Raw genomic sequence first — 22,559 nt, forward strand, 5'->3', positions numbered from 1 at the left:
TTGAACATGTGAAAAAATGATTTTTTTATTGCTTCTACATATAGGAATGAAAGTATTTTGAAAAAGTGTTCAAAGCATCGAAAATCTTTCTGCTTGAATTAATTTTCAAAATGCAAATAAGGAACTACACCAGAAGTCTGAACGCTAATAAGAATGTGAAGTTAGAGAACTAGAGAAAAACACTTATGACCAACTGGTTCCAAAGGCAGTTTTGAAAGTCCTTCTCTTCACATGTTCATTTTACAATTCTTAGTAGGAAAATCTTCCATCTGGCATTACAAAATAAACTTGTAGGACTGCTACTGCAACTGAGAACATAATGCCTTTTTTCTTTAATTTCTGTTTGCAGGACAAGCTACAAATAGTCACTTCCACAGTTTTATTGATGGCTCAATTATAGTTCACGTTGTCATGCACTTGGCACGACAGTATCACCCATTCTCTGCTCTGTGAAGAGTTCACGCCTTCTCTGCCCTCAGGCCTTGAAAGAGATTGCTTACTCGTAAAAAGCAGTAGCAAAGCTGAAGTAAATCGAAACTGAAGAGATAAGAAGCAAGCACAGAGGTAAAGAAAAAAGAATGTATTGGACAAGCAGTTTTGGCGGCATTATTCAACCAGCAAAAAAGAAGAAACCGTGGCAATATAAAATGTTTTTCACCGTCCCTGTGCGGGGTTCTATTGTCTTGTTTGTTCCTGAAGGACAAGGGAGCACAGCTGTCTTTTTCAGGGATATCCTCGCTCCTTAAACTACCTTTAAAACAAAAACAAATCAAGACAGCAGTGTTCCTCTTGCAAAGGAAAAAAAAAAAAATCAATTAACGGTTTTACATTTTGTATTGATCGTATTTGTGGTTTACAGGTTTGAGCTATCCCACGTTAGAAATTCAGATTTCCGCCCAGCTACAGTCTTTCCATAGAGTTACACAAACGATTTCTCTTCTTCTCTTCCTTCTCCTCCCCCCGCCGCCTCTTGAGAACCGCCTGAAGGCAAATATAATTGGAACCTTGCACTCGCTACAGACATGTCATGAGCAAGAACATAATCCAGGGTCAGCAGCAGGCTAAAGCCAGCGCGCTGCACTGCCATGCGAGAAGATCAGCATGGGGACGATAAGCATGCCTACAGGCCAGCCGCGCAGCCGAGGCAGCGCTAACAGACCTGAGAGCGAGCAGCAAGCATTGTTCTCCAGCAAAATCTGTTCCCACTCTTGCTGAGCAGCTTTCCCAGCTGAGCCATCGCATCTCTTCCGCCTCCGAGTCAGGAGGCTGGAACACAAGGTCCTAAGGACTGAGAGGGTGGGGGGCAGCAGGGGGCTGAAAGCGAGGATCTGCTTACAGCCAGAGCAGAGTATCATTAACTATTAATAACAAAAAGGCTGCAATGCAGACAGCTTGAAATCTGGTACAGCTTACTAAATCACAACTGCATACGAGAGCATTGTACTACAGTATACTGATAGAGCTCCACAGATCACAGTCCTTACCTTGAAATCTCATTTTAAATGAGAAATTCCTACATTTGTATGGAGACCACACAGCACATTTCTCCAGCCACGCAGCACTTACTTGTAAGAAAGACATTTGAAAAATAATTTTAAAAAATCTTATAGTTAAAAATTCATTTTAAAAGCAGGTCTTTGTGAAACAGGATGTTTTATGCCAAACAATTTACAGACAATATTCAATAAAGCACAACTGCAGATCTCAGGCTGCAATAACATCTGGGGAAAAAAAGTGATAGCCATGCTTACCTAACAGAATTCCTTCACTAGGAAGAAATGATGAGTAGCTTTCTTCTGAAAAGAGCCCTTTTAAAAGCCAGCCTGTCTCTCAAAGCCACAGTTCCAATTTCTTTCCACCTCACTTTAGAAAACTGGCAATCAGTAAGTAAATACTGCATTAATAAGCAAGACATAGCAGAGCATTTTGCTTACTGCCAAATGGTTACTTGTTTTTAATTTTAAATAATGCCCAGCACACTTGCGGTCTAGATGGAGCCCTCTGCTCACATCTAAGGAAATCAATTTAGCTGATCCCCACTTTCTTCCCATTCCATGGACAGACACTTCAAAGTATACTGATCTGCCTTTCGGGTGTGCTCTTCCTTGGTGAGATACAGAATACCTACCAAGTTTTCCAGAATGACAAGAGGACAAAGGGCTAAAGGAAAACAGGGGAGACAGACTGGAGAGAAGGGCCGGATCACACCGGCGCTATCCATCAGAACGTAATTTGGGCAGTGGCAGGCCTTCAGAGCTCTGAGTAAATCACGTAAAGAGCAAATCGAGTAAGAGCAAATAGGGACAACAATGCCAGTGCCAAACCAAAGTGGGGGTGCCATCTACAGGAAGGAGAGCTACAGCTGTTTGAGTACTAGGTTAACCCCGCTTTGCTCACCACGTCCTTGCTGCAGCGGTGTTCGCAGGGCTGGGGTTCTGCAGTCCTGTTCCCCTGCTGCCACCACACTCACAGGCCCCAAAGAGCAGAAAGGAGCTCAAGAGTCCTGCCCCAGCGCTGGGCCTCACAGCTTCTGTGCTCTCCTTTCTCAAGCGAGGTGGCTGTCTTGTAGCCTGGAATATATTTTGTAAGAATGGCGAATTTCAGCGCAGCTGGGCCTAGTCTGTCAGTATCTCGTAGAGTGGAGAAGACGGTCCACACAAATGGGTTTTGTATAGAGACAGAAAATAAAGAGCCATTAAACCACCTTTAGTGACAAGTTACAGTTAGCAACTTTTTAAAAATTAACATGGTCTCAAAGTAATCCATCCAACAAGTATGTTGGAGATACATAAAGAAAAAACACATTCAGAAAACTATAAAAGCAGCAAGAGCCGCATCAAGAACGGTCAGGGTAGAAAGCCATCAGGGCAGTGCTACAACAACAACTGCAGCTGGCAGGAGGGTGGTCCATGTACTAAAACAGAAGTGAAACAAGAAACATGATAAATCTGGAGTCATAACCACATCAGAAAAAATGCTGCGTGTTTTAAGTGTTAACTTGCCTCTTTCTGGTGTTTTATTTTATTTGGGGATTTGAATGTAGCAATTCACTACCTCTGGGAGTAAAAGTAAAAACCCTGGAAAAATATTAAATGTTAATAAATTGGGGGAAAATTAAAAAAACAAAACACTTCTCAGGCATGAGAAACCAGCACAGCTCACTGTTCCATTTCTTTTTCTAGAACAGAAGCTGGCAACCTCTCAAAGCGTTTGGGACGGTATTATTTTTTCCCTTACACTTGAAGTTAAGCATGCTGGTAACATTTTTCCTCCCGCCTTCCCGATTCCCACCGAGTCTGGAACTCGGCAGGAGCCAGAAGCCTTACTTCCACAGACAGGAGACACCAGAAGACGCCAGTGATTTACAGCGCCTTGCCTTCGTGAGGGATGGTGCGTACCTATCCCTCCTCTGAGTCCCGCAGGCCTGGCATTCGGCAGAAGCCGGGAGGCAGCACGTTGCAGTCGTGCCTGGCGAACAGCGGGTGACCGGACATCTCGAGAGAGCTCAGCGCAAATCAGGACCTGCGAGCAGTTTCCAGTAAAAGAAATGACCTGCTGCATGCAAGCCAGCGTTTGCTGGAACGCTGGATTTGCCATGTCAGAGCCTGTAAATTCCCTCTGGTAGGATCAAATTAGAGGGTTTGGCCTCTGTGGTCAGGGACGTTCACAATTCCAACATACCCGGCGGAGAACAGTCACACATCCAAACACCAGAAATGCTTTATTTAGAATATGGGATTACTTGTATGGAAAAAAAGACAAAACAGAAGAACTTCATGTTGAAAGTCAACGAACAGCTTATGCTCACCAACAACACTGCTCATGAGCTATACATATAGGGCACTGTTCTCTTGAACAGCACAATGCCAAATTGATTAAATTTTGGAGAACAACAGAAGCAGAATTTTTTTTAATCCAACATATGTTTGTGGACTGAAGCTAAAGGACTGCATCCATCTCTGCTGCAATCCACATTTAAACAAAAAAAACTTGCTAGAAGTGGAGATGGATTCAGAAGAATAAGAAACAGTTACTGAATATAAGCTGGAAAACCCATTTAGTCCATATGACCAGATCACTAACCAAGAGAAAAACTGGACTGAAACTTGCAAATATTACCAGGAAATACCTCACATGAAAACACCAGATAGTACTAGGCTACTCTGACCATGAAGCTGTATAGTCATGACCCTGGTCCACTTCAATTTTTTTATTTTTAAACTTATCTATATCCTCTGCACAAAACCAGGAGTAGGCTTTATTTCTTATCACTATTAAAATGTCTGCCTAGTCAGTAGTCCTCAAGTTATACATACCTATTTAAGCAAGTTTCATAGAGAACTGATATATGATTCATCTCTTCTGCTGTTTGTGAAGGCAAGGTATATTTACACGATCCAAACAAATCATCTGATGAGAATAAAAGCGATAATACTGTCTGAGCTGCCACGATCAGAGACTTTTTCAAAAAAGCATCTTCGCATGACAAAAAGCTAAGGCTACATTAGACAGCTTTTCATTAGCAGAAAGCTAATAAATTAATATCCTCAAGTAATTAATTACAAAGACTCCAGGCAACAGGAAGTCTCACGGCAAACATGTACATTCGATTTTCATAAAGATGTTCAGAGTAGGAGTATGAGCTCCAGTTTGGAGAAGACAGTGCCAGATGCACCAAAGAACTGAGTTTCGATTTCTGACGGGTTGCAAATCTGTGCCACTAGTTCTCACTCTGAAAATCAAGCCAAGCACTAGCATTGACCACTGATGCTTTGTTTCTTTGAAAAACTTTAACAAAAGATTATTCATTTTAAAGTTCAGCTACATTTCCTTTGCATTGAAAGCCTATCTCAGGACAGCAATGGAAATTTCCAAGATCTCACGGATTTTTCCATCTGTAAATCACCAAGTTTTAGCTCACGTACTAAACCTGGACTCACAATAAGGTTAGGCAGAGCCTTGATAGCATAAAGCAGAGGACCTGAACCGCAGGACCTGAAATTCACCCTGTTGTGCCTCTCAATAGGAAATACAATGCTATTTTAACTACAATGATCAATCCCTAACAAAGGAAGATGGATTCACTGCTCAGAACCTTCAAACCAAGCCTGAATGCCTTCCGTGGAAAATATGCTTGCGTTAAACATACTCTGAAAACCCAGCAAGACAAGTGAGAATAAAACTTCATAGCTCAATTATTCAAGAGATCTTCATTACTAGATCATCTAAATGGATTACTTTTATTGCCAACAGTGCTGAACATTAATTATGATTCAGGACTTCTCTCTGCTATATGCTGCACTGACAAATGAAAATATATTTTTAACATAAGAAACGATTTTCCTGTTTACAATTAGTTTCATTGATATACCAGAACAGAATATACCAGCAAGTACCAGTTACGTTGGATCTGCAGCACAGCAGTTCATTTACCTAACTGAAAAGTTTTGGTTCATACCTGGCAACGGATTTATTAGTCTAGAGTGCCACATTAGCAAAACAAGCAGCTAAGAAAATGTTAGAATGAAGTTGGAGCCACTGATCTGCAAACACCTAAAAATAATGCAAAAAAATAAGCAGCGGCTGAGCATTCAAACCTACAAGTTACCATGACTTAGTTCATCAAAATTCTCAGTCAATGCCTAACAACTGGTTAAGTTGTGCACAGGACTGGTGGCGAATAAACTGATTGCTACTTACCACAAGAAATCATAAATCAGTTTACATTTTTTGTTTTGTTTTAAAAGGCTCTCTTTTGCACAAAATACTAAGCTGGCTCCTGTCCCAGCGCTTAGCAGCTACATTAGCAGCAGAAAATGACCTGCCAACACATCTAACGCCACCACAGCAAACACATGCTGCAACACAGACACAAAAAGCCTGGGATCTTGCACCTGCACCAACCAGAACGTAATGTCCCTCGCCCAACGCACTGCATGCCACGCAGAAGCTAAGCAGCCACTGTAATAGTGGAGCTCATTAAAGTGACTTTCTAAAGGACAGAAATACCCAGCTGCCTAAGCAGGACATCGCTCAGAAAATAATCATCTCTGCTCTCTCTGCCCTGATCCACAGGGGAAACCTAAAAAATGCATTCCAAAAATGAGCCTGGGGACTAACTGCATTGAATACCAGAAACCTTGAACTCTGTAGATATAAAGTGCCATTAAGCCAGTTATTTTACTCCCCTCCATTCACCTCTTCATGTTCCAAATGTCAAACTACATTATTTTTCTTTCTCTGGAAGATAAACTTACTTTAGCACTTCTTTCACTCTCTCTTCCCACTCCCTCAGCTCTATTACTTCCTTTCCAAATACAAAGAAGGACTTGAATGCTGAAAAGCTCGTCCAGTTTTTTCACCCCGCTACATCACATTGTCTATTAATAGTTTCTCTACCTTTGAAACTTGGTTTGCCTGCACTCTAATAAAGTTAGGAAATAATGTCTGTCTTTCAAGGAGTCCTGTGTTTTCTCCTCACACTTCTGCCAAATCTCGATGATCTCACTTCTCATTTGCCCTTTTAACTGACAGCCTACACCATAAACAGAGGATACAAAACCTGGGATCAATTCAGTTCATAAAGGCGTTTCCTTAACAGGCACACTGCCTGCCATCACAGCAGGGCAAGGTAGAAAAACTTGATGGATTCTCTCAGCAGTGAACTGAAAAAAAAAAATAGAATTTGGGTTTAGTTGCAGAATTAGCTTTCTCTCCCAGTCATGGGAGAGCACACCTGCCTCTGAAGACATGGACACTGCAACAAACCTACACATCCATGCAATTCCCCCGATCCTACCCTTTGACAAAACGCTCCGATACCCTGCATTAGTATCCTTCATCTAACAGTTTACCTTGTTTACCAAGTCTGACGCTTCAGATAAGCTTTTTAGGAACCTGTGAACAAACTGATTCCCTATTTCTCCTTAAGCACAGAGAAGAATGAGAAATGAGTCTAGAGAACGTTTTAACATCTCACAATGACACCTAAGGCTATCTTCATTTTTCAGGCACACCCATTTTCAGGACTCCTACATCTCAGTCTGGATGCTTGAATTGTTACAACCCACTCTTGTGAGTAGGAGTTGAAAATGGAAAAAGAACTCTTTTTACATACCCAGCTTTGGTTCTGCTGAAAAACACCAGTCCTGCAGGCTTAATTAAAAACAAAACAAAAAAAAAAGCAAAGGGGAAAAAAAACAACGGATGACAGAGTCACTGGCTTAGCAGCACTCTAATTCTCTGCCAAGACATAAAATTCTTTCTGTTCCTGCCTATTTTCCCCAGACACCTCCACCTCCTCTTCCCTGTTAAACTAAACCAATATGTTCACACAGTTAAGCGTTCCAATAACTTGGTCAATATAAAATATTCACAGTAGTTCCAAATCAATCAGATGAGGATAATTCTTCCCTCTCCATTCAAGAGGCACAAAGCCTCAGAGTATTGCAAGCACACTGATGTTTCTGCCTCCCCTGGCAGCTCTGTAAGATTGTCCTCCTGTGGAACAAATAAGAACTGAATCCTGAGGGTATTTAATGATAGCATGGTCCAGATTTCACCATGCTTTATCACTTTCGCAGGTTGGAGATGTTAAAACAAGAAGGTGTCACAAACCCTACTTAACACCTAAAATTTTGTTAGGCAAAACTGAATGAATACAAATCAGAACATATGGAGCATTTCTTCTGTCTTTCTTGACGCAGCCCACAGAAGTGATTAGCTTGGCTTGTGACCAATTTGACATCTTGACAAATTAGTCAGCTCCTCACAGCAAAAGGATCTCAACTATTACATGCTTAGGCAATCCAGGTTAATTTGACTATTACTCAACTCTTCTGCCACTCCCAATTATTCAAACCTCTACCACAAGGGGAAAACCGAAAGGTCATGGCCACATCTACAACAGAACACAAGGCATATCACTACTGGCATACAAAAAAGCCTACTGGCAACCCAAGTTGCTACCAACCCTTGTCATCAAAATGCCAGTGACTGTTGGCCTGCTAAATCATCAGAAAAACATTCAAATGAAGTAATTCCAAAGCCTTTGGCACTACAGAGCCTTGTTAGCATTCAAACTTTCTGAGATTAGCATTCGCTCCAACTTTGACTATAAATGCCGTGAAGGCACCCTGGTTCCACTTACCACTCAGCTTCCTAGCCCACAAATGGGCTGCAGACAGAGCTGAAAAGCACCAGGGTAATCCATCTCAGAAGTGACTTCCCGGGTTCACACCACAGAAACATAAGATGTGTGGTGGTGATGAAAAATACATTCTCTGTGCTGGGAGAAAAAAAAATATCCAGATTGTCCTTAAAATAGGAGCCAAATCAGACTACTTAGCAGAACCCTATGGTTAGGGTCACAGGCAGCACTTAAACTCACTCACTGACACTAACTTGCATAGTTGGCACCCTCAAGCACAGCGTGGCTAAGACAGAGCTTTCAGTGTTCATCCCAGCACTGTTTCTGTCAACTCCTCCAAGGTCCTTACACACAGATCTATATTTAAGTCTTACCTAGGTTCTTACCTCACTTCTTACATCTTTGTTTTTTTCCCCTTGGACCTTTCTGCTCTACACACATCCTTTAACAAGGCTGCTACACAAGTAATCATTGTATTCCGTCGCAGTGACATCATCGGTCCTTTCTACATCATTCTGACTCCTTTCTCCATCAACATAACTTACTGGGGTTGGGTTTCAAGGCCTTCGAGACGCAGCTACAAAATGCCAACGCATGCTTCTGATTCATCCTTAATCAAAACCTCTGTCATCATCTGCTTCGAAAAAATTTTCGATGTGCCACCATTGAGTTTTATCCCTGGCTATCCTTCAGGCTTGACAGATAACCGAGAAATAGAAATAGCGCTACTTTGTTGTTCTCCTTCAGAACTCTCTTCTCCCTCTCCTCCGTCACAAGATTTCCCAAGGTTAGGCTCCTGTACACAAACAACACATCATTATATTCTCCTTTCAGCTCCCTTCCTTGTGGATTTTGTAAACTCTGAGGCACAGATGATTTTAGTCCTGTGTTTGCACAGCACCTACCATAGGGAGGTCTTGGTCAAAGAGAGTCCTACAAAGTAAACAGAGCTGAATGGACACAGAAACACACAGAAATGGTCATCTCAGCAGTTCCAGCACCAACACTTGGTAGAGGCTTATCATGGGATTTGCAGTTTGTTTACCCTAGAACATCTCAGTCTTACCTTCAGACAAACAAAATCACAAATACACAGATCTCGTTTTGAAGTTAACCACCCCCAATCTTTCAGATCACCTAAAACCAAAATCACACCACTCTACTAAATCTTTGCTCTATTGCCTGCAGAACCAAACAACTGACAGACCTGTGCAACACTCTACTGCTAACACAAGTAGCCTTGATGTCTTTTTTAAGATAAATGGCCAACAGTTTCAGTAGTTTTAAGCTTCATATTAAAAATGGAGTACCTAGTTGCAAATAATATTGCCTGAGAGAAGGGAGGTACGCTGGAAGCCTTCCAACTGTAAGGCCAGGATCAGATGTTTGTGAGAAACCTGAAATGCCCTGACCATAGAAAGATGCAACAGAGAAACCGGATCTATGCAGAAATTAAAACGTTGCTCATTAGGGGGGCAGGGAGGTACCAAGAAAATGCTGAACAGGCCTACGACAACATCAGACGGAGTGTTTTGCACAGGATGATAAAAGATCCAAAGCAGGGTCAATAATTTTGACTCACACATCCAGAAGGAATGCAGCTTAAGCTTCTCCCATTTACACTTACATGACACACGACATCTTTTTCCCCGCACAACACTTGCCATTGCCAACAGTTTTATGCTACCTCCCTTGGTGGTTTGCTATTTAGAAGGTAAGTAAAAACACAGAACACAGCAAGGTGTACGGGAATGACGTTCACAGCATTCATTTCAAAGCATCTTCACAATGCCTTCTAGCTGCAAGCGCAATTACATTAACTGCTCTATGAAAAAGTTTAAACATTTCTTTGTAATTTATTTTTACAGATAAACCATAGAACATTTTTTGCTGTATCTTTTTTCCCCAAGTATGCATTTCCCATAATGCACACATAATTTAAGTTAAAAACCACTGCAAGTTTAACCCAGACACACAGGATAGCTACCCTTCAAACTGTTAAGCCATTTGGCATGACTCCGCTAAAGCAGGACTTTGTTTCCTTTCAGATTGTTAGAAAAATCGCTCATTAGAGTACTCGACCGAGTATTTTCCATGTTAAATAATGTTAATAAAGTGTTAGGAAAAACTTGAAAGGTTTATACAGAAATAGCCAGTAGAGAAATAGAAAAATATTTTCAAGCACAACTTAACAGCAAATACTGCCCTTAGTCCATCATTACTGCTCACCGTGAGAGCCTTTACCACCACAAATGCTGTCTACCACAAAAGCCACAGCCTTATTCTCTTCTCCCAACCACCAACACCAACAAAACACAGCGGAGGTGAAGTCCTGCACACTCTATAGCATGAGCATTACAGCAGCAATTTTCAAGTTCTGTAGCAAGGTGGATATATTTATTTTTGTTTGAAATGCCTCCAATTTTTTATGTCATAAATGCCAATTCCAAGAGCTGATACCCCATTACCACACAATATTTTTTTGCTACAGTTGCTAGATGTAGACTTTTTTCAAGCACATCTTCCACTCAAGACTTCCCTATTAAATTTAATCTATTGACCAAGCACCTCCAAATTTCCTAAGACCTGGAAGTTTCTGTCCACAACTGCATTTCTTACAAGAGGTTTGCAAAACACACGACTTGCAAATCAGTACACTCGGCTGAAGGCGAGCTGGCTGCTGTCCCCGGGTAGGCCTGCAGGTCCACACCTTGTGCTGCCCAGGGCCCAACTGAGGCCAACCAAAGAACGGCGTGGGATGTGGGCGATGCTAACAGCAATGCAGAGAAAAAAGCACTTGGTGTTAATTAAAAGTGGCTTTCAGTAGCACAGTTGCATATTTAAGTTAGACACGATTGTCTTCTGAGCTCTGAAGAAAAAAAAAAACAACAAACCTCCACACTAAGGAAAAGGTTAATTCTGTTGGTCCATCAGTTCAGACACGAAGATCACACTCCAGAGAGACTCAGAATAGCCTGAGGGCGGATAAAGCTGCAGCCAGTTTGCACTTTACCAGACATCTGATAAACTAATCCTCATCAAGGCTACCTGCCTGTTTGAGCTCTCATAACCAACACAACTCAATTGCTGCCTTAGTTAAAAATCAGCTAAAAGGGAGACCCAGCAAGAAGCACAAATTCAGAGACAACCTGACTGCGTAGCATGGGCATGCTCCGAACCACCTCTCCACGTCCTGCAGGACACATATGCACACATACCCCAGTAGCAGCCACATCTGCCCCCCAACAGTATTTATTGGAGAAGCACCATCCAATTTATGAGACCTAACTTTGCAAGTCCCAGATTTAAGCTGCTGTGTTATCCTCTGCAGCACTTGATTGCCAGTCAGCAGTTAACCATCCCAGCTACGCTGCTGTAAAGGGAGGTGTGGGCTCTGCCCTGCAGACACAGTCCCGTGGAAGAGAAGGGCATGCCTGCTGTGCTACCAGTGAATCCCCCTCTCAGGGGGAACCTGCCAAGCAGGAAGCAGATACAAGCAAGTCCTGGGAAGAAAAATGAAACACAGCAATTAAGAAGAGCTGCAAAAATAGCTCAGTTCTACAACTGCCTTGAGAAATGCCAAACTGACAGCCTTAGCACCAAGGAGTGCACAGGGCCCTCGCTATGATTAATGAAACGGCAAATACCGGCTTCATTGCTGCTCTGGCTTTTAGTAATCAATTCCTGACTTGAAATAATCAATGCTTTTTGAGACTTTGTTTTTCAGAGTTTTTAAGGAACCATTACCTTTGAGTAAGACTGAACGCAGGCATTGAACTTCACAATTAATATTTTTCTTAGCAAATTTCTCAGTATTTCCTTGCGCTAGAAAACAGACCCATTGCTTAGAAAGACATAAGCCTCACAAGGTGAGATGCTGGCTCTTCTGCAGACTACAGGTCAAAGAAGGAGCCTTCCTTTTGTCAATATACATCAAACTACGTATGGATTTCTACATCTGAATTACCATGGTCCTTTCTTCTACCCTTCTTCCTCTGGTGAGCACATACGTAAACAACCCCTAAACACCAGTTACTGTATGTGCTTGCCCAGCGTTTCTCTAAGAAGCACTGATCAAAGACAGCTCAAGAACTGATCAAAAGGCTTTCAGCAAAAAACAAAAATCAAAATGCAAAAAAAAAAAAAAAAAAAAACGCACAATGTTGTTTTCCCCACCCTCTCTCCCTCCAAATGCTGGCCAACTCAGTCTTAAAACCCTTAAGGGCCATGCAGCATCCCCATACGTAGCCCTCTGCTCAGCTGAAGGCATGCTTCTTTAAGAGTAGGCTCCAGGCCAAAGGCAGACTTCTCTTCTGTATGAGAAGGAAAAAGAGAGAGAACCAATTGCTTATTTCCACTGAAGTACTGAACTTTTGCACATGCATCAGTGAACACTCCTGAACTCGTGAGTTCAAGGTGCCTGGAAATTGGTAGGCTGCCATAACATAAAACGCACCTTAGAAAACAGCCATGAGATGCTGTCTTTTTCCCCTCAGCCAATAAACCTAAGGACTCTCCGGAGATACCGACGGCATCCAAATGAAAGGTTCCGACTGCAGAGCTCCGTCACGTTCCTATACAAACTGCTGTTACTTGGCTTTTTATTGCTCAGTATTTCATCGGAAAAGTAACATATGGGCAAACTTAAGGCTTAACTTATATTCTGTATACCACATTTGAAACCAGTTGGTGAGCTGTGATCGACACTGCCATGTTATCCAAATGTGAGCCACACTCAAATGCATCTGAATGGTAAAACATTTAAAAAAACAACTTAGATAACAGAAAATCCAATGTCAAAAGCATTTGACAAAGGAAAAACACAAGGCAAAAGGTATACACACACACCCCTCATTTAACCCAGACAAGACATTATTAAAGAGTTCACAAAAATTAAGAAACATCAGTACGCTATTTTTCCAACTGCCAACTGAAAGCCAAGTCTTTCCATGTTAAAACACAAAAATCTTTACCATGTTTTATGAAAGTACTACATTCAGTTTAAAAAGAAGCCATCTGATAGAATTAGAAAGTAAGTTACTCAATGAATAATTCAACATGGAGCCAGACTTTCCATGTTATATTTTATCGAGTTTTGGGCCTGACTGTCACTAAGTTGAAATTTTGTAAAAATCTACAGGCAACAAAAGGAACAGATTAATATAGATGAAAATTTTCTAAAGGAAAAATACAGTACAAAGCAGCAAAGTACTTGAACCACTTTCTATTTATACAAAGATATTGAAGCTTCTTGCAATGAGCCTAAATCGATTATCTTTTTTAAAAAGCTTATGCAGAAGTTAAGTACCCCATTACACGGAAAAGTTACCTATCAAATTAAGAAATAGTCCTGACATTGTCTAAAAATACTCACATGTCACATCCTGACCTATATACAAATGTTAGAATATGACAGTATACAGAAGGATCAGGTATATTTAGGACAGACCACCCAGATTAATAGTTAGCAAGCCAGAAGTATTTCATTATCCTTTTCCCCCCATTTTTTTTAAGCTTTACAAACTGCTTAACAGTTATTAAACAGACCACCATCGAGGTTTGACCAACACCTGGCACACAGAAGTATAAATGAACCCACCACAGAGAGTTCAGTAGCATAACGGCCATCTCCGAGTCTCTTGGGTTAAGAAATAGCAAAGGAAAGCTCCCCATTTACACGTGCCTAGAGGGGCACAAGAAAGCACAGCACAACTAATGAAATCATCGGTGGCACACAGATAGCAAACAAGGGATGACTGTTCACATGCACCTCCCAACACAGGAGCCAGATCGTGTCTGATAGAGCAGCAAGCGATACCGCATACAGAGCACAGCTAAAACCAGACCCGTCTTTGCCACAGGACATTGAACAATTCACCCAGGTTCAAAAAGGCTTCCTACAAATTCATTTAGGAAAAATCCAGCAAGGGCTACAAAGCTCAGCGAGCTCTGCTGGATGAAGGCCCTGAGCTGTAAATCAGCAGAACAAAAGCGCTGAGGACGTACAGCTATATGCCAGAGCTTTAGAGGTGTGATGAGTGTCACCCCGCCAGTTCTTAAGACCATGCTACATGGTTCACATTCAGTCTCCCCTTACACCAGCTTCTGTATTTTTGATGGAAATGCTGGTAAACACACCACTGCCAGCTTCTGTTTCTTTGCACATCACCATGGGTCTACAGCCCAGAACTCTGAGCTCTTCCCCCAGAAACTGCTCGCCCCACACCTTTGCTTGCATGCGCTCCTTCCTGCCTATGATGATCAAGCTGCCAAGGTGACCAGGGCTGCAGAACTAAAGTCATCAAGTTCTGCTTCACAAAGAACTAGGATGCAAGAAAAGCTACAGAGTAACGGCAAACTCCAGGCAAAGAGAACTCCAGTTCACAAGATTATCGATAGCAACTCGTTTAAATCACCCATTCTCTATGGTTGCGCCAACAAATCTGTCTGGTTGATAACAGTTTGGGGGTTGTTTTGTTTATTTTGAAAGGCGGTAAGTTTACATGCCATATTTCAGGAAGGAAGGGAAGCCAAGAAGAGCAAGAAGCAAGGAAACATGCTGGAGGACTGTTTCAAAGTGAGCCCCCTTTGTCAGTGTTCCTCCAAAATCCAGCTTTCTGTTCTTTCCTCACCAGCCACGCGGGACTACCGAGATGTGGCTTGGGCCGCCTGGCAACAACTCAGCAGGCGGTCTGTCTTTCACAGAGCAACTGCACACCAGATTTTAGATGATCACTTTAATAAAGAGCCCTGTTCCCTTAGCAAAAAAGTAAAACTTGGTGAGCCAACCTAACCACAGGTCAGCAGCGCCCACCTGAGCCATCACACCTAGGCGTCGCTGCAAGCAGCACTGCTAACTGCAGGCACTGCAATGTCTGGGGCGGTCACAGCACTGATGGCAACATGCAAACATCACATTCACATATAAATATTGCATGCAGCACTTCACTGAGGCATCAGAGGCATGTGCGTTTTAACATATAGATGCTTAAGTTTCCCTCAAAGGGTTTGATTTCACATCTGTTTTTCCAAAACTTGCCTTTGCAAGCAAGTATAGCATCAACAGACATGGAATGATCATGTTACATGTTGTTCTGAAGATACATTTCCTTATTTGAGTGAAAGAATAATTTATTCTTCCTGACCGAACAAATACCAATTCACCCGCAGTACCAACTCCCCACATGACAGCTGAGCAGGTTGGGACACAAGGACTGACTATAGCAACCACAACTCTCCCAGAGGTATTTAAGCCAGCTTTCAACCCCTTCATTAGGCCACAGGTCCAGAGCCGTTTCTCCAGGAAATGGCGCCAGCTCCTGCCCTCAGCTACTTGCCGCAGCTGATCCCATACCACCTCCCCAGCCCCGGTACCACTGCTTGGAGGGTCAGATGGTGAGCTGAAAGGAAACTGTTCAGGGTTAAAAAATTAAGCCAGCAGTGCCACCAAGAGAAATGTCTGTGGAACCACAGTCTCCAAAACTTCTAAAAAGGTTGCCATGGTAGAGCCAAGCTAGAGGCCTTAATGTTTACTCTACATCTTCTGTGCTCACGAAGCTCCTTACAGAGCCCGTGAATTAGCACAAAACCACTTTCTCTCTGCACACAGAGGCAACTCCCTAACCACCAAGTAAGTTCCTCCATTCCACTGAATTCTGACAAGCAGTAACAGCTGTTTAAAGAGCAAAGTTAAAAAGAAAATCCTTAATCAGTGAAAATATTTTTTTAAAAAACTCTAGAAAACAAAACAGCAAAATCTCTGAGATTCTTCTGGTTCCTCCACACGGCAACTAATGGCAGCAACTTCTGAATAGGTCAACACGATGAAGCAACATAGCATTAGTTTAGCCACGAATGAAAGTATCTCCAGAAGGATTACACGCACCCACACAGAGCAGGCCTCAGTCCCTGCCTCAAAAAGCTGGGATGGAAACCGTTCCTGCAGCAGTGCTAAACATGAGCATCCAGAGCATGAAACTGGGCAAGGAAGTCATGCTATAGCACCACGTCATTCTGCGATAGCCACCTTATTGCCAGCTGTAGGTCAACTTCTTAAGATGATCACCACTAACTTCCTTCCAGAGAAAGGAGAAGCAGCTTATTGAGTCCTACTGAAAAGGAAGGTCAAGCCTGGTCCCAGAAAAGCTTCAAGACCACTGGGGAAGTAAACATCCCTGCAGCTCGCCAAGAGTAAGAGCAGAAAGAGCTGAGCTTATTTCTGGACATGTTTCAGAAGTACCACTTTCCCCTGCCATTACTTTCAATTGCCATAAAAGCTATGATGTTCTCAAGCAGCTTTTGAGATCTCAGCATCTGCCCAAAATGAATGGCTTCTTATGAAGTGGCTGCTCATCTCTGAAAGGCTTAACATGACTGTGCACCAGCCCGTCAAGACACCTCCAAAGCTCCACATGAACTGCTGGAAAGAGAAAAAATGATGTAACGTGAATATGGAATGACAAACTATCTGTATGTATGGCACATACAAGGCAAGAGTGAACACTTTCTAGATGGACAAAATACCCGATAAATCTTTCTGAATGCCTCCTGAAAGATTTAAGTAGAGGATCAAACCTTCCCCTTTCGATATCTCATTCACTGCTGATCTACTGATTACTTGGAAACTATGTAGCAAATGAATAATTAATCTGATTAATTAATCTGCCCCCTAGATTGGGACACTTAAATTCTGTTTGCAATCTTGATATTTTCAAAAACCTTCCTCAAAATCCATCAGCATATTTATTTGTTGATCTACAGGTTCAAACTTCAATTAGTACAAAAGCAAAGAGGAAGAGAAGCAGGGCACAAAGCACTGAATCCTTGCAGTCGATAACAGGAATACTCCCGCGTTTGATCTTTGTGTGAAATTACGAGGAAACCGAACACCAACTGGACTAACTCTGGAAGACAGATGAGGTGACATTCACAGACACAGGATGACAAACTCAATCTCATTAGAAACAGAAAGGAAAAAGGAAGTTTTCTTTGCTGCTGAGCCAAGAAGAGATCGCCCAGCTGATATGCACCGTAACTTACAAGACTCTGGTTGGCTTCAGCACTGACTCAGAACAGTAGAAACAACTGGTAATTGTCTAAATCCATATTTTTTTTTCTCCCACTTGTTTCAAACCAAATTCAGAACTAACACAAAATGCATCCTGCAACAATATCCCTGGTCTGGATGCAGAAGTGGCAGCGATGTGATGAACTATGGCAGGTTTTTAACATCATCTCCCATAGCTGGAGTAAATAACGTGACAGACTTCTCACCCACAACATGCTCTTCATCTTTAACCCAGATGCTAGTACAGAAATATGTAGTGTTTTTAAATTCCACTAACCACCAACAACTACTTTAAAGCACATTGCTTTATTTACTTTATACAATAATTTTATTGAAGATTTTTCTGCATCCTTCAGATTATTACAAGGTTAACAAGTAAAACCTGCTAAGCATGTAATACTAAAATAAGGAATGAAAAAAAATGTTCAATTTTAAACAGAATAGCTTAAAACGCATTAAAAAAATATATTGTTTCACCCTAAATACTAGCTTAGTGAAAGGAAAACAGGAGAACATGCAAACCTCACACTAAGAATGGCAGAAAACAAATGTAACACACAGAAGTGCAATTCTGCAGAAGTGCCTATGACAAAGCCATACTGGATTCATAAAGTTTCAGACTGAATTCCAGGCCATAAGAAAAACTGGAGGAGAACAGCTCCATGCACAGGGAAGGCAAATTTAACTTCATCTTTTCGTGAGAAACTCTTAGCATATGGAATACTTCTCAAAAATAACTTCTTTTAATTCAGTACTGATAAGTTTCCATTATGTACTGTGAACTTGTGTTTTACTGATGTGAGGGCAATCCAGTCACACGACACACAGCCCACCATTATTCCCTTCCAAAGGTTTTAGTAGGCAACTGGATTTTTAACGATTCCTTGTTAGCAAATTGCCAAAGAAAAGATACCAAGAAAACACGGCTTATCAAAATTGTTAGTGTATTTTCCCCCACTGTAGCTTATCAATTTTAATGTAAATAAAAGTGAAGCAATGGCTTCAAACCCTAAATATTAGGGTTTTATGAAGGACGTACGTACAAGATATCTAACACAATGGTGATGATGACTTATTGCCATAATGCATTGCTAAATGTTACCTCAGCCTATCAAGAGGCTCCCAAAGTATTTAATTATTTATTTTATCTTCCATTGTGTAGATGTCATGGCAGCAAAACTCACACATTAATAGAAGCAATGGCAATTATAAATCACAACAACATAACTATTTCTTGTTAAGGGTTGCACACTGTGTTTCAAAACCTATTTCCATTCTCTCATACAGAGAAGCCATAGAGAGGGATATATGACTAGATTCTATATACGACTGCAAACCTTGAAAATTCAAACTCTGAACTAGTTCCCCTAAGCAAAATAAACTTATTTAAATTTTAAAAAAATTATAAACACATTTTATGCACAACATAGGAAAACATACGCGCCATGTCCACGTCAAACCCCAGCAGTAGTGATTAAATAGGCATTTTGCAACCTATGCCCCAGAAAGCCATTTTTACAGAATAGCAAAGAGCAGGGAGATCAAATGGCATCAACTCCACCTCTTTCCTCCTGGCTATTTCTTTATTTGCACAGATTTATCACTGCAATCATTGCCGTGTACAGACTTTTCCAGGCAGTTAGCAGTAAGGAGAAATAAAGTTCTCAGCTACCTCTAACCCACTGCTACTTAAAAACAGGAAAGTAGCTATGAATTTTCTCAATAATAATAGTGAAATATAGATAGATAGATATACATAAATATGAGACTTCCCCACCACCACCTTTTGGTTTTAATGAATGCTCTCCATGCAAAAGGAATGTCCAGGAATGAAAGATCAGGTGGTCCAATGATCAAGTTGTGATTCAGACGATGAAAATTATCAAGAAAACTCCTGGATTAAATTGCATCCATTGCACATGTACAGCAGGTGTTTTTAAACATCTGTGAACACTACAGGATGACTAATAAAGAGACATGGGTCCCAGACCCTGGGAAGAACAAGAAGGGTCGAAGCATTCAAGAACAATAGCAGTCATCTTCCAGAAGACCAACAGTGCTACTTGTTCTCACTGTATTCCCCACTAGTGGTACCTCAATAGGAAAAGTGATAAATGCAAATTTCAATAAAATAATGAGAGAAGAAATGCTTTAGTATTTTCTCCCCCCACACACTTTTTTTTTTTTTTAAATACCAAAGAGTACATACCAGCTATACTGCAATCACAAGCAGCATAAGGAAGCAGTTACTTAGCATACTTCCAGGGAGTAGGAGACACCTCTTCAGAAGAGGACACTGGGTAATGGACAATTTTTCTTCATTTTACTACCAGGACAGTAATTTCAACTATGAAAATATTCAGGAATTTATTTATAAAAGTACAACCATGAAACTAAGTACCATAACTGGAGTCTCCATTTGCCTGCTCACCAGCAGAGGGGACACACAGTCCAGCACTCAGGGCCGAAGCTCGTGATATAAGGGGTTGTTCTGTTTACAGCTCATCTAACAAAGCTTGGTTTCTGATCGGTTTGCTCCTACAAAGCCCTGTGGCCACTTAACATTAATTACATCAATTGCCTCCATGTTTTCCCATGCGTTCCTAAGATCCTCCACTCGAACAAACTCTCCGTTTGCCCATAAATTCCTTTCCAAGTACTCACACTTACCCTCATGAGTTTGTTAACTCAGCTCTTTCTCATGCCCTTCAGCCCACCTCCACCTAGCAGCAGCTCCATCCGCAGTGGCCCACCTACCTGGGCACAATGCTAAGCACAGGGCAGCATATGCCAGAGCGGTTTGAAGTTGTGCGCATGCTGGCCGGCCAGCTGGAAACCACCACTTCGCTTCCAGGAGCAGTGCACGTAATGCCGTGACCTCCTTCCCTGTTTTTTTTTTGTGGAAAAGGGCACTCACTTCTCAGATGTCAGCTTTCACAGGCTGGGGTGAAGGTAATCTTTTTCTCAAGACTTCTCCATGCTCTTTAATTGGTTGAAACCAACAGAGGGGTTCACACTTATTAAGAATGAAAAGACACTGAAATGGTGTAAATGATGCTTCCTTGTGAAGCCAGGATTAAAAAAGGTAATTCAGCTCTAGTTGCTTTGCAACCATCTTGAAAATGCCTACTGATACCCTCGTCCTCCTCCCTTCCTGTAGAGGAGGGCATCGTCTGTACTTCTGCAAAGGCCATTCAGCTCAGACGGACCAGGAATATGCAAAATTGATAAAAAAAAAAATCAGTTTCAACATCTTTATGCTGCACCCTGTGGGCAGCAATGGAACTGTCAAGGAAAATTACCGTTTCAGTCCAGTGACGAGTAACAGAAGGGTCTGGAGCTATTCCTAGGGACGACCACCTGAAAGGAAAGCCACGAAGGCTAGGAACGGTGCTACCCAGCTGTGGTGGTACATGTGGAATCGGGCCTGACAGAAAAACACGGCTGTTCTTCGCTGCGGGCAGAAGTGAGTATTGCTATCAGCAAGTATCAAACTCATGAGAGGTTAACGTTAACCACTACTGCAGGACAGCCTAACCACCAGAAACTACCTGTTGTTCACAGAAACCTTATCGTTTCTCCCTTTGTGATTTACGCCTGTTTGCGCCTTGGGGACAGAGAACAGGTGACAGGAAAACCAAACACTGCTCTCAGAGGGAGCACCAATGCTCCAGTAGCTCAGGACTGCCTGGGACTCATTAGATCCAGACAGTACCTCCAAAACCCTCCCAGGCTTCCGGCACCCCAAGTGACCAGCAAGCCCCCGCAGCGTAACGCAGCGCAGCGTGGCAAGCCCACACGCAGCAAGGAACCCGGCCACAGCAGCGCTGCACTGCACCCAGGCTCAGCATCGCAGGTTGCTCAGGTCTGTCCACAGGGTGCTCCGCCACACGCGTAGGCACACCCTGAGTCATCCTGCCCCGGGGAGCCCATCACAGCGTGACAGCTCTTCCTTCAACTACCAGGGGTCGTAAGGAATGAGAATTTGAAGAGAAAAACCACTCGGATACCAGAGTTAGCAAGAGAAGGGCATGCTTACAACAAGCAGCATACATTGCCTGTTTAACATAAGAGAGACAAGCCCTGGACGCCTGGCTTTAGCGCCCTTTCTCTCTTTATGGCAGCTCTGCTCACAGAGTTTACAAATTACAGGTCTGACTTGTAAATGTTAGTACACATCTCCCCAAACGTTACTCAGTGTTTCCATAACTGCATAAAGCTTGTAGAGAATACTCTCCTGTAAGAATAACATCCAAAGCAGGCTCTAAAAATAATGTATTCTAGACTATTCTCACATATAACCGAAGGGTGAAAGCACACGGCATTTCACACAGAAAGGCATGGACAGCACGCTACCTGAGTTACGGCTAGTATGAAGAAAAACACAACAGCACAACCCACAATATAGTAAAAAGGGAAAAAAGAAGTGGCATTTCAAGTGTCACATGCATTCTGTTTCTAAAACAAAGCTTGGAGCCCGGGATGGAGGAATGCCGGAATTCCTGGGCATTTTGCAGACCCTACTGCTCTCTCTCTGTCGCGCCAGGCAGTGGCTAATCCCCGGCTGTTAGCTGGCCGAGCTGGCGAGCAGGGCACCAGAGCACCCCGGGCTGCCTCCCACCAGCCGAGCGGCTCCCCAGGGCAGCAGCAGCGCCAGGCCAGGCCGTCCCTTCCCAGCCGTGCTATTTTGAACCGCGCTTTCCGCCGGCCCCACCGCCACGGGAACACGGCTCGGGGGCACCGCAGCGGCACCGCCGAGGCGCCGGGGGCCCGGCCGGCTCCATCTTACGGCCCCCGGCCCGGGGGGAGCCCGGTAGGAGCCCCGAGGCCCCGGCCGGGGGCACCCCGCCGCGTCCCCGGGCGTGTCCCCGCGTCGCCCCGGCGGGGGGCTGCGTCCCGCCCCGCCGCAGGCCCGGCCGCTTACCGCCAGCTCGACGCTGTGCGAGTCCCGCTGCGACACGGCGCGGATGACCCCTGCCCGCCAGCGCCCGCTCTCCGCCGGCTCCTCGCCGCCGCCGTTGCCGCCGAGGCAGAGGAACCGCTTCCCCACCAGCTCCGGCCGCGTCTCCACCGCCATGGCCGCCGCCGCCGCCGCCGCCGCGCAGGCACCGCACCAGCCGCCGAGCCGAGCCCGCTCCCCTACGGGCCGCCCATGGCGGGGGCAGGCGCGGAGCGGGGCTCGTTCGCCTCAGCGGCGGGCTCGGGTCCGCGCCCCTCGGCCGGGCCGGCGCCGCGGGGCCGCTCCGCCGCCGGCCGCCTGCCACAAACAGCCGCGGGGCCGGGGGCGCGCTCCCTCCTCCTCCTCCTCCTCCTCCCCGCCCGCCCTCAGCGCCGCGCTGCGGC

At 43.5% G+C, this 22,559-nt stretch overlaps 1 protein-coding gene and 1 long non-coding RNA gene across 2 annotated transcripts in view; both read right to left on the reverse strand.

The window, feature by feature from the left end:
* The window catches only part of JMJD1C (jumonji domain containing 1C), a 158,675-nt gene extending 136,327 nt beyond the window's left edge, over positions 1–22,348 (reverse strand). The window contains exon 1 of the mRNA XM_040564439.1: positions 22,141–22,348. Within this exon, the coding sequence (XP_040420373.1) occupies positions 22,141–22,293 (153 nt within the window). The 5' untranslated portion in view covers positions 22,294–22,348. The remainder of the gene's footprint in view (positions 1–22,140) is intronic.
* LOC121073519 lies at positions 87–2,736 on the reverse strand. Its single transcript, XR_005821768.1, has 3 exons — positions 2,398–2,736; positions 1,485–1,565; positions 87–751 (listed from the first exon to the last, which is right to left on the reverse strand). It is a non-coding gene; the product is annotated as an uncharacterized LOC121073519 (long non-coding RNA).
* Positions 22,349–22,559: the final 211 nt, after the last annotated feature.

Source organism: Cygnus olor, chromosome 7 (assembly GCF_009769625.2).
Source record: "Cygnus olor isolate bCygOlo1 chromosome 7, bCygOlo1.pri.v2, whole genome shotgun sequence".
NCBI lineage: Eukaryota > Metazoa > Chordata > Aves > Anseriformes > Anatidae > Cygnus > Cygnus olor.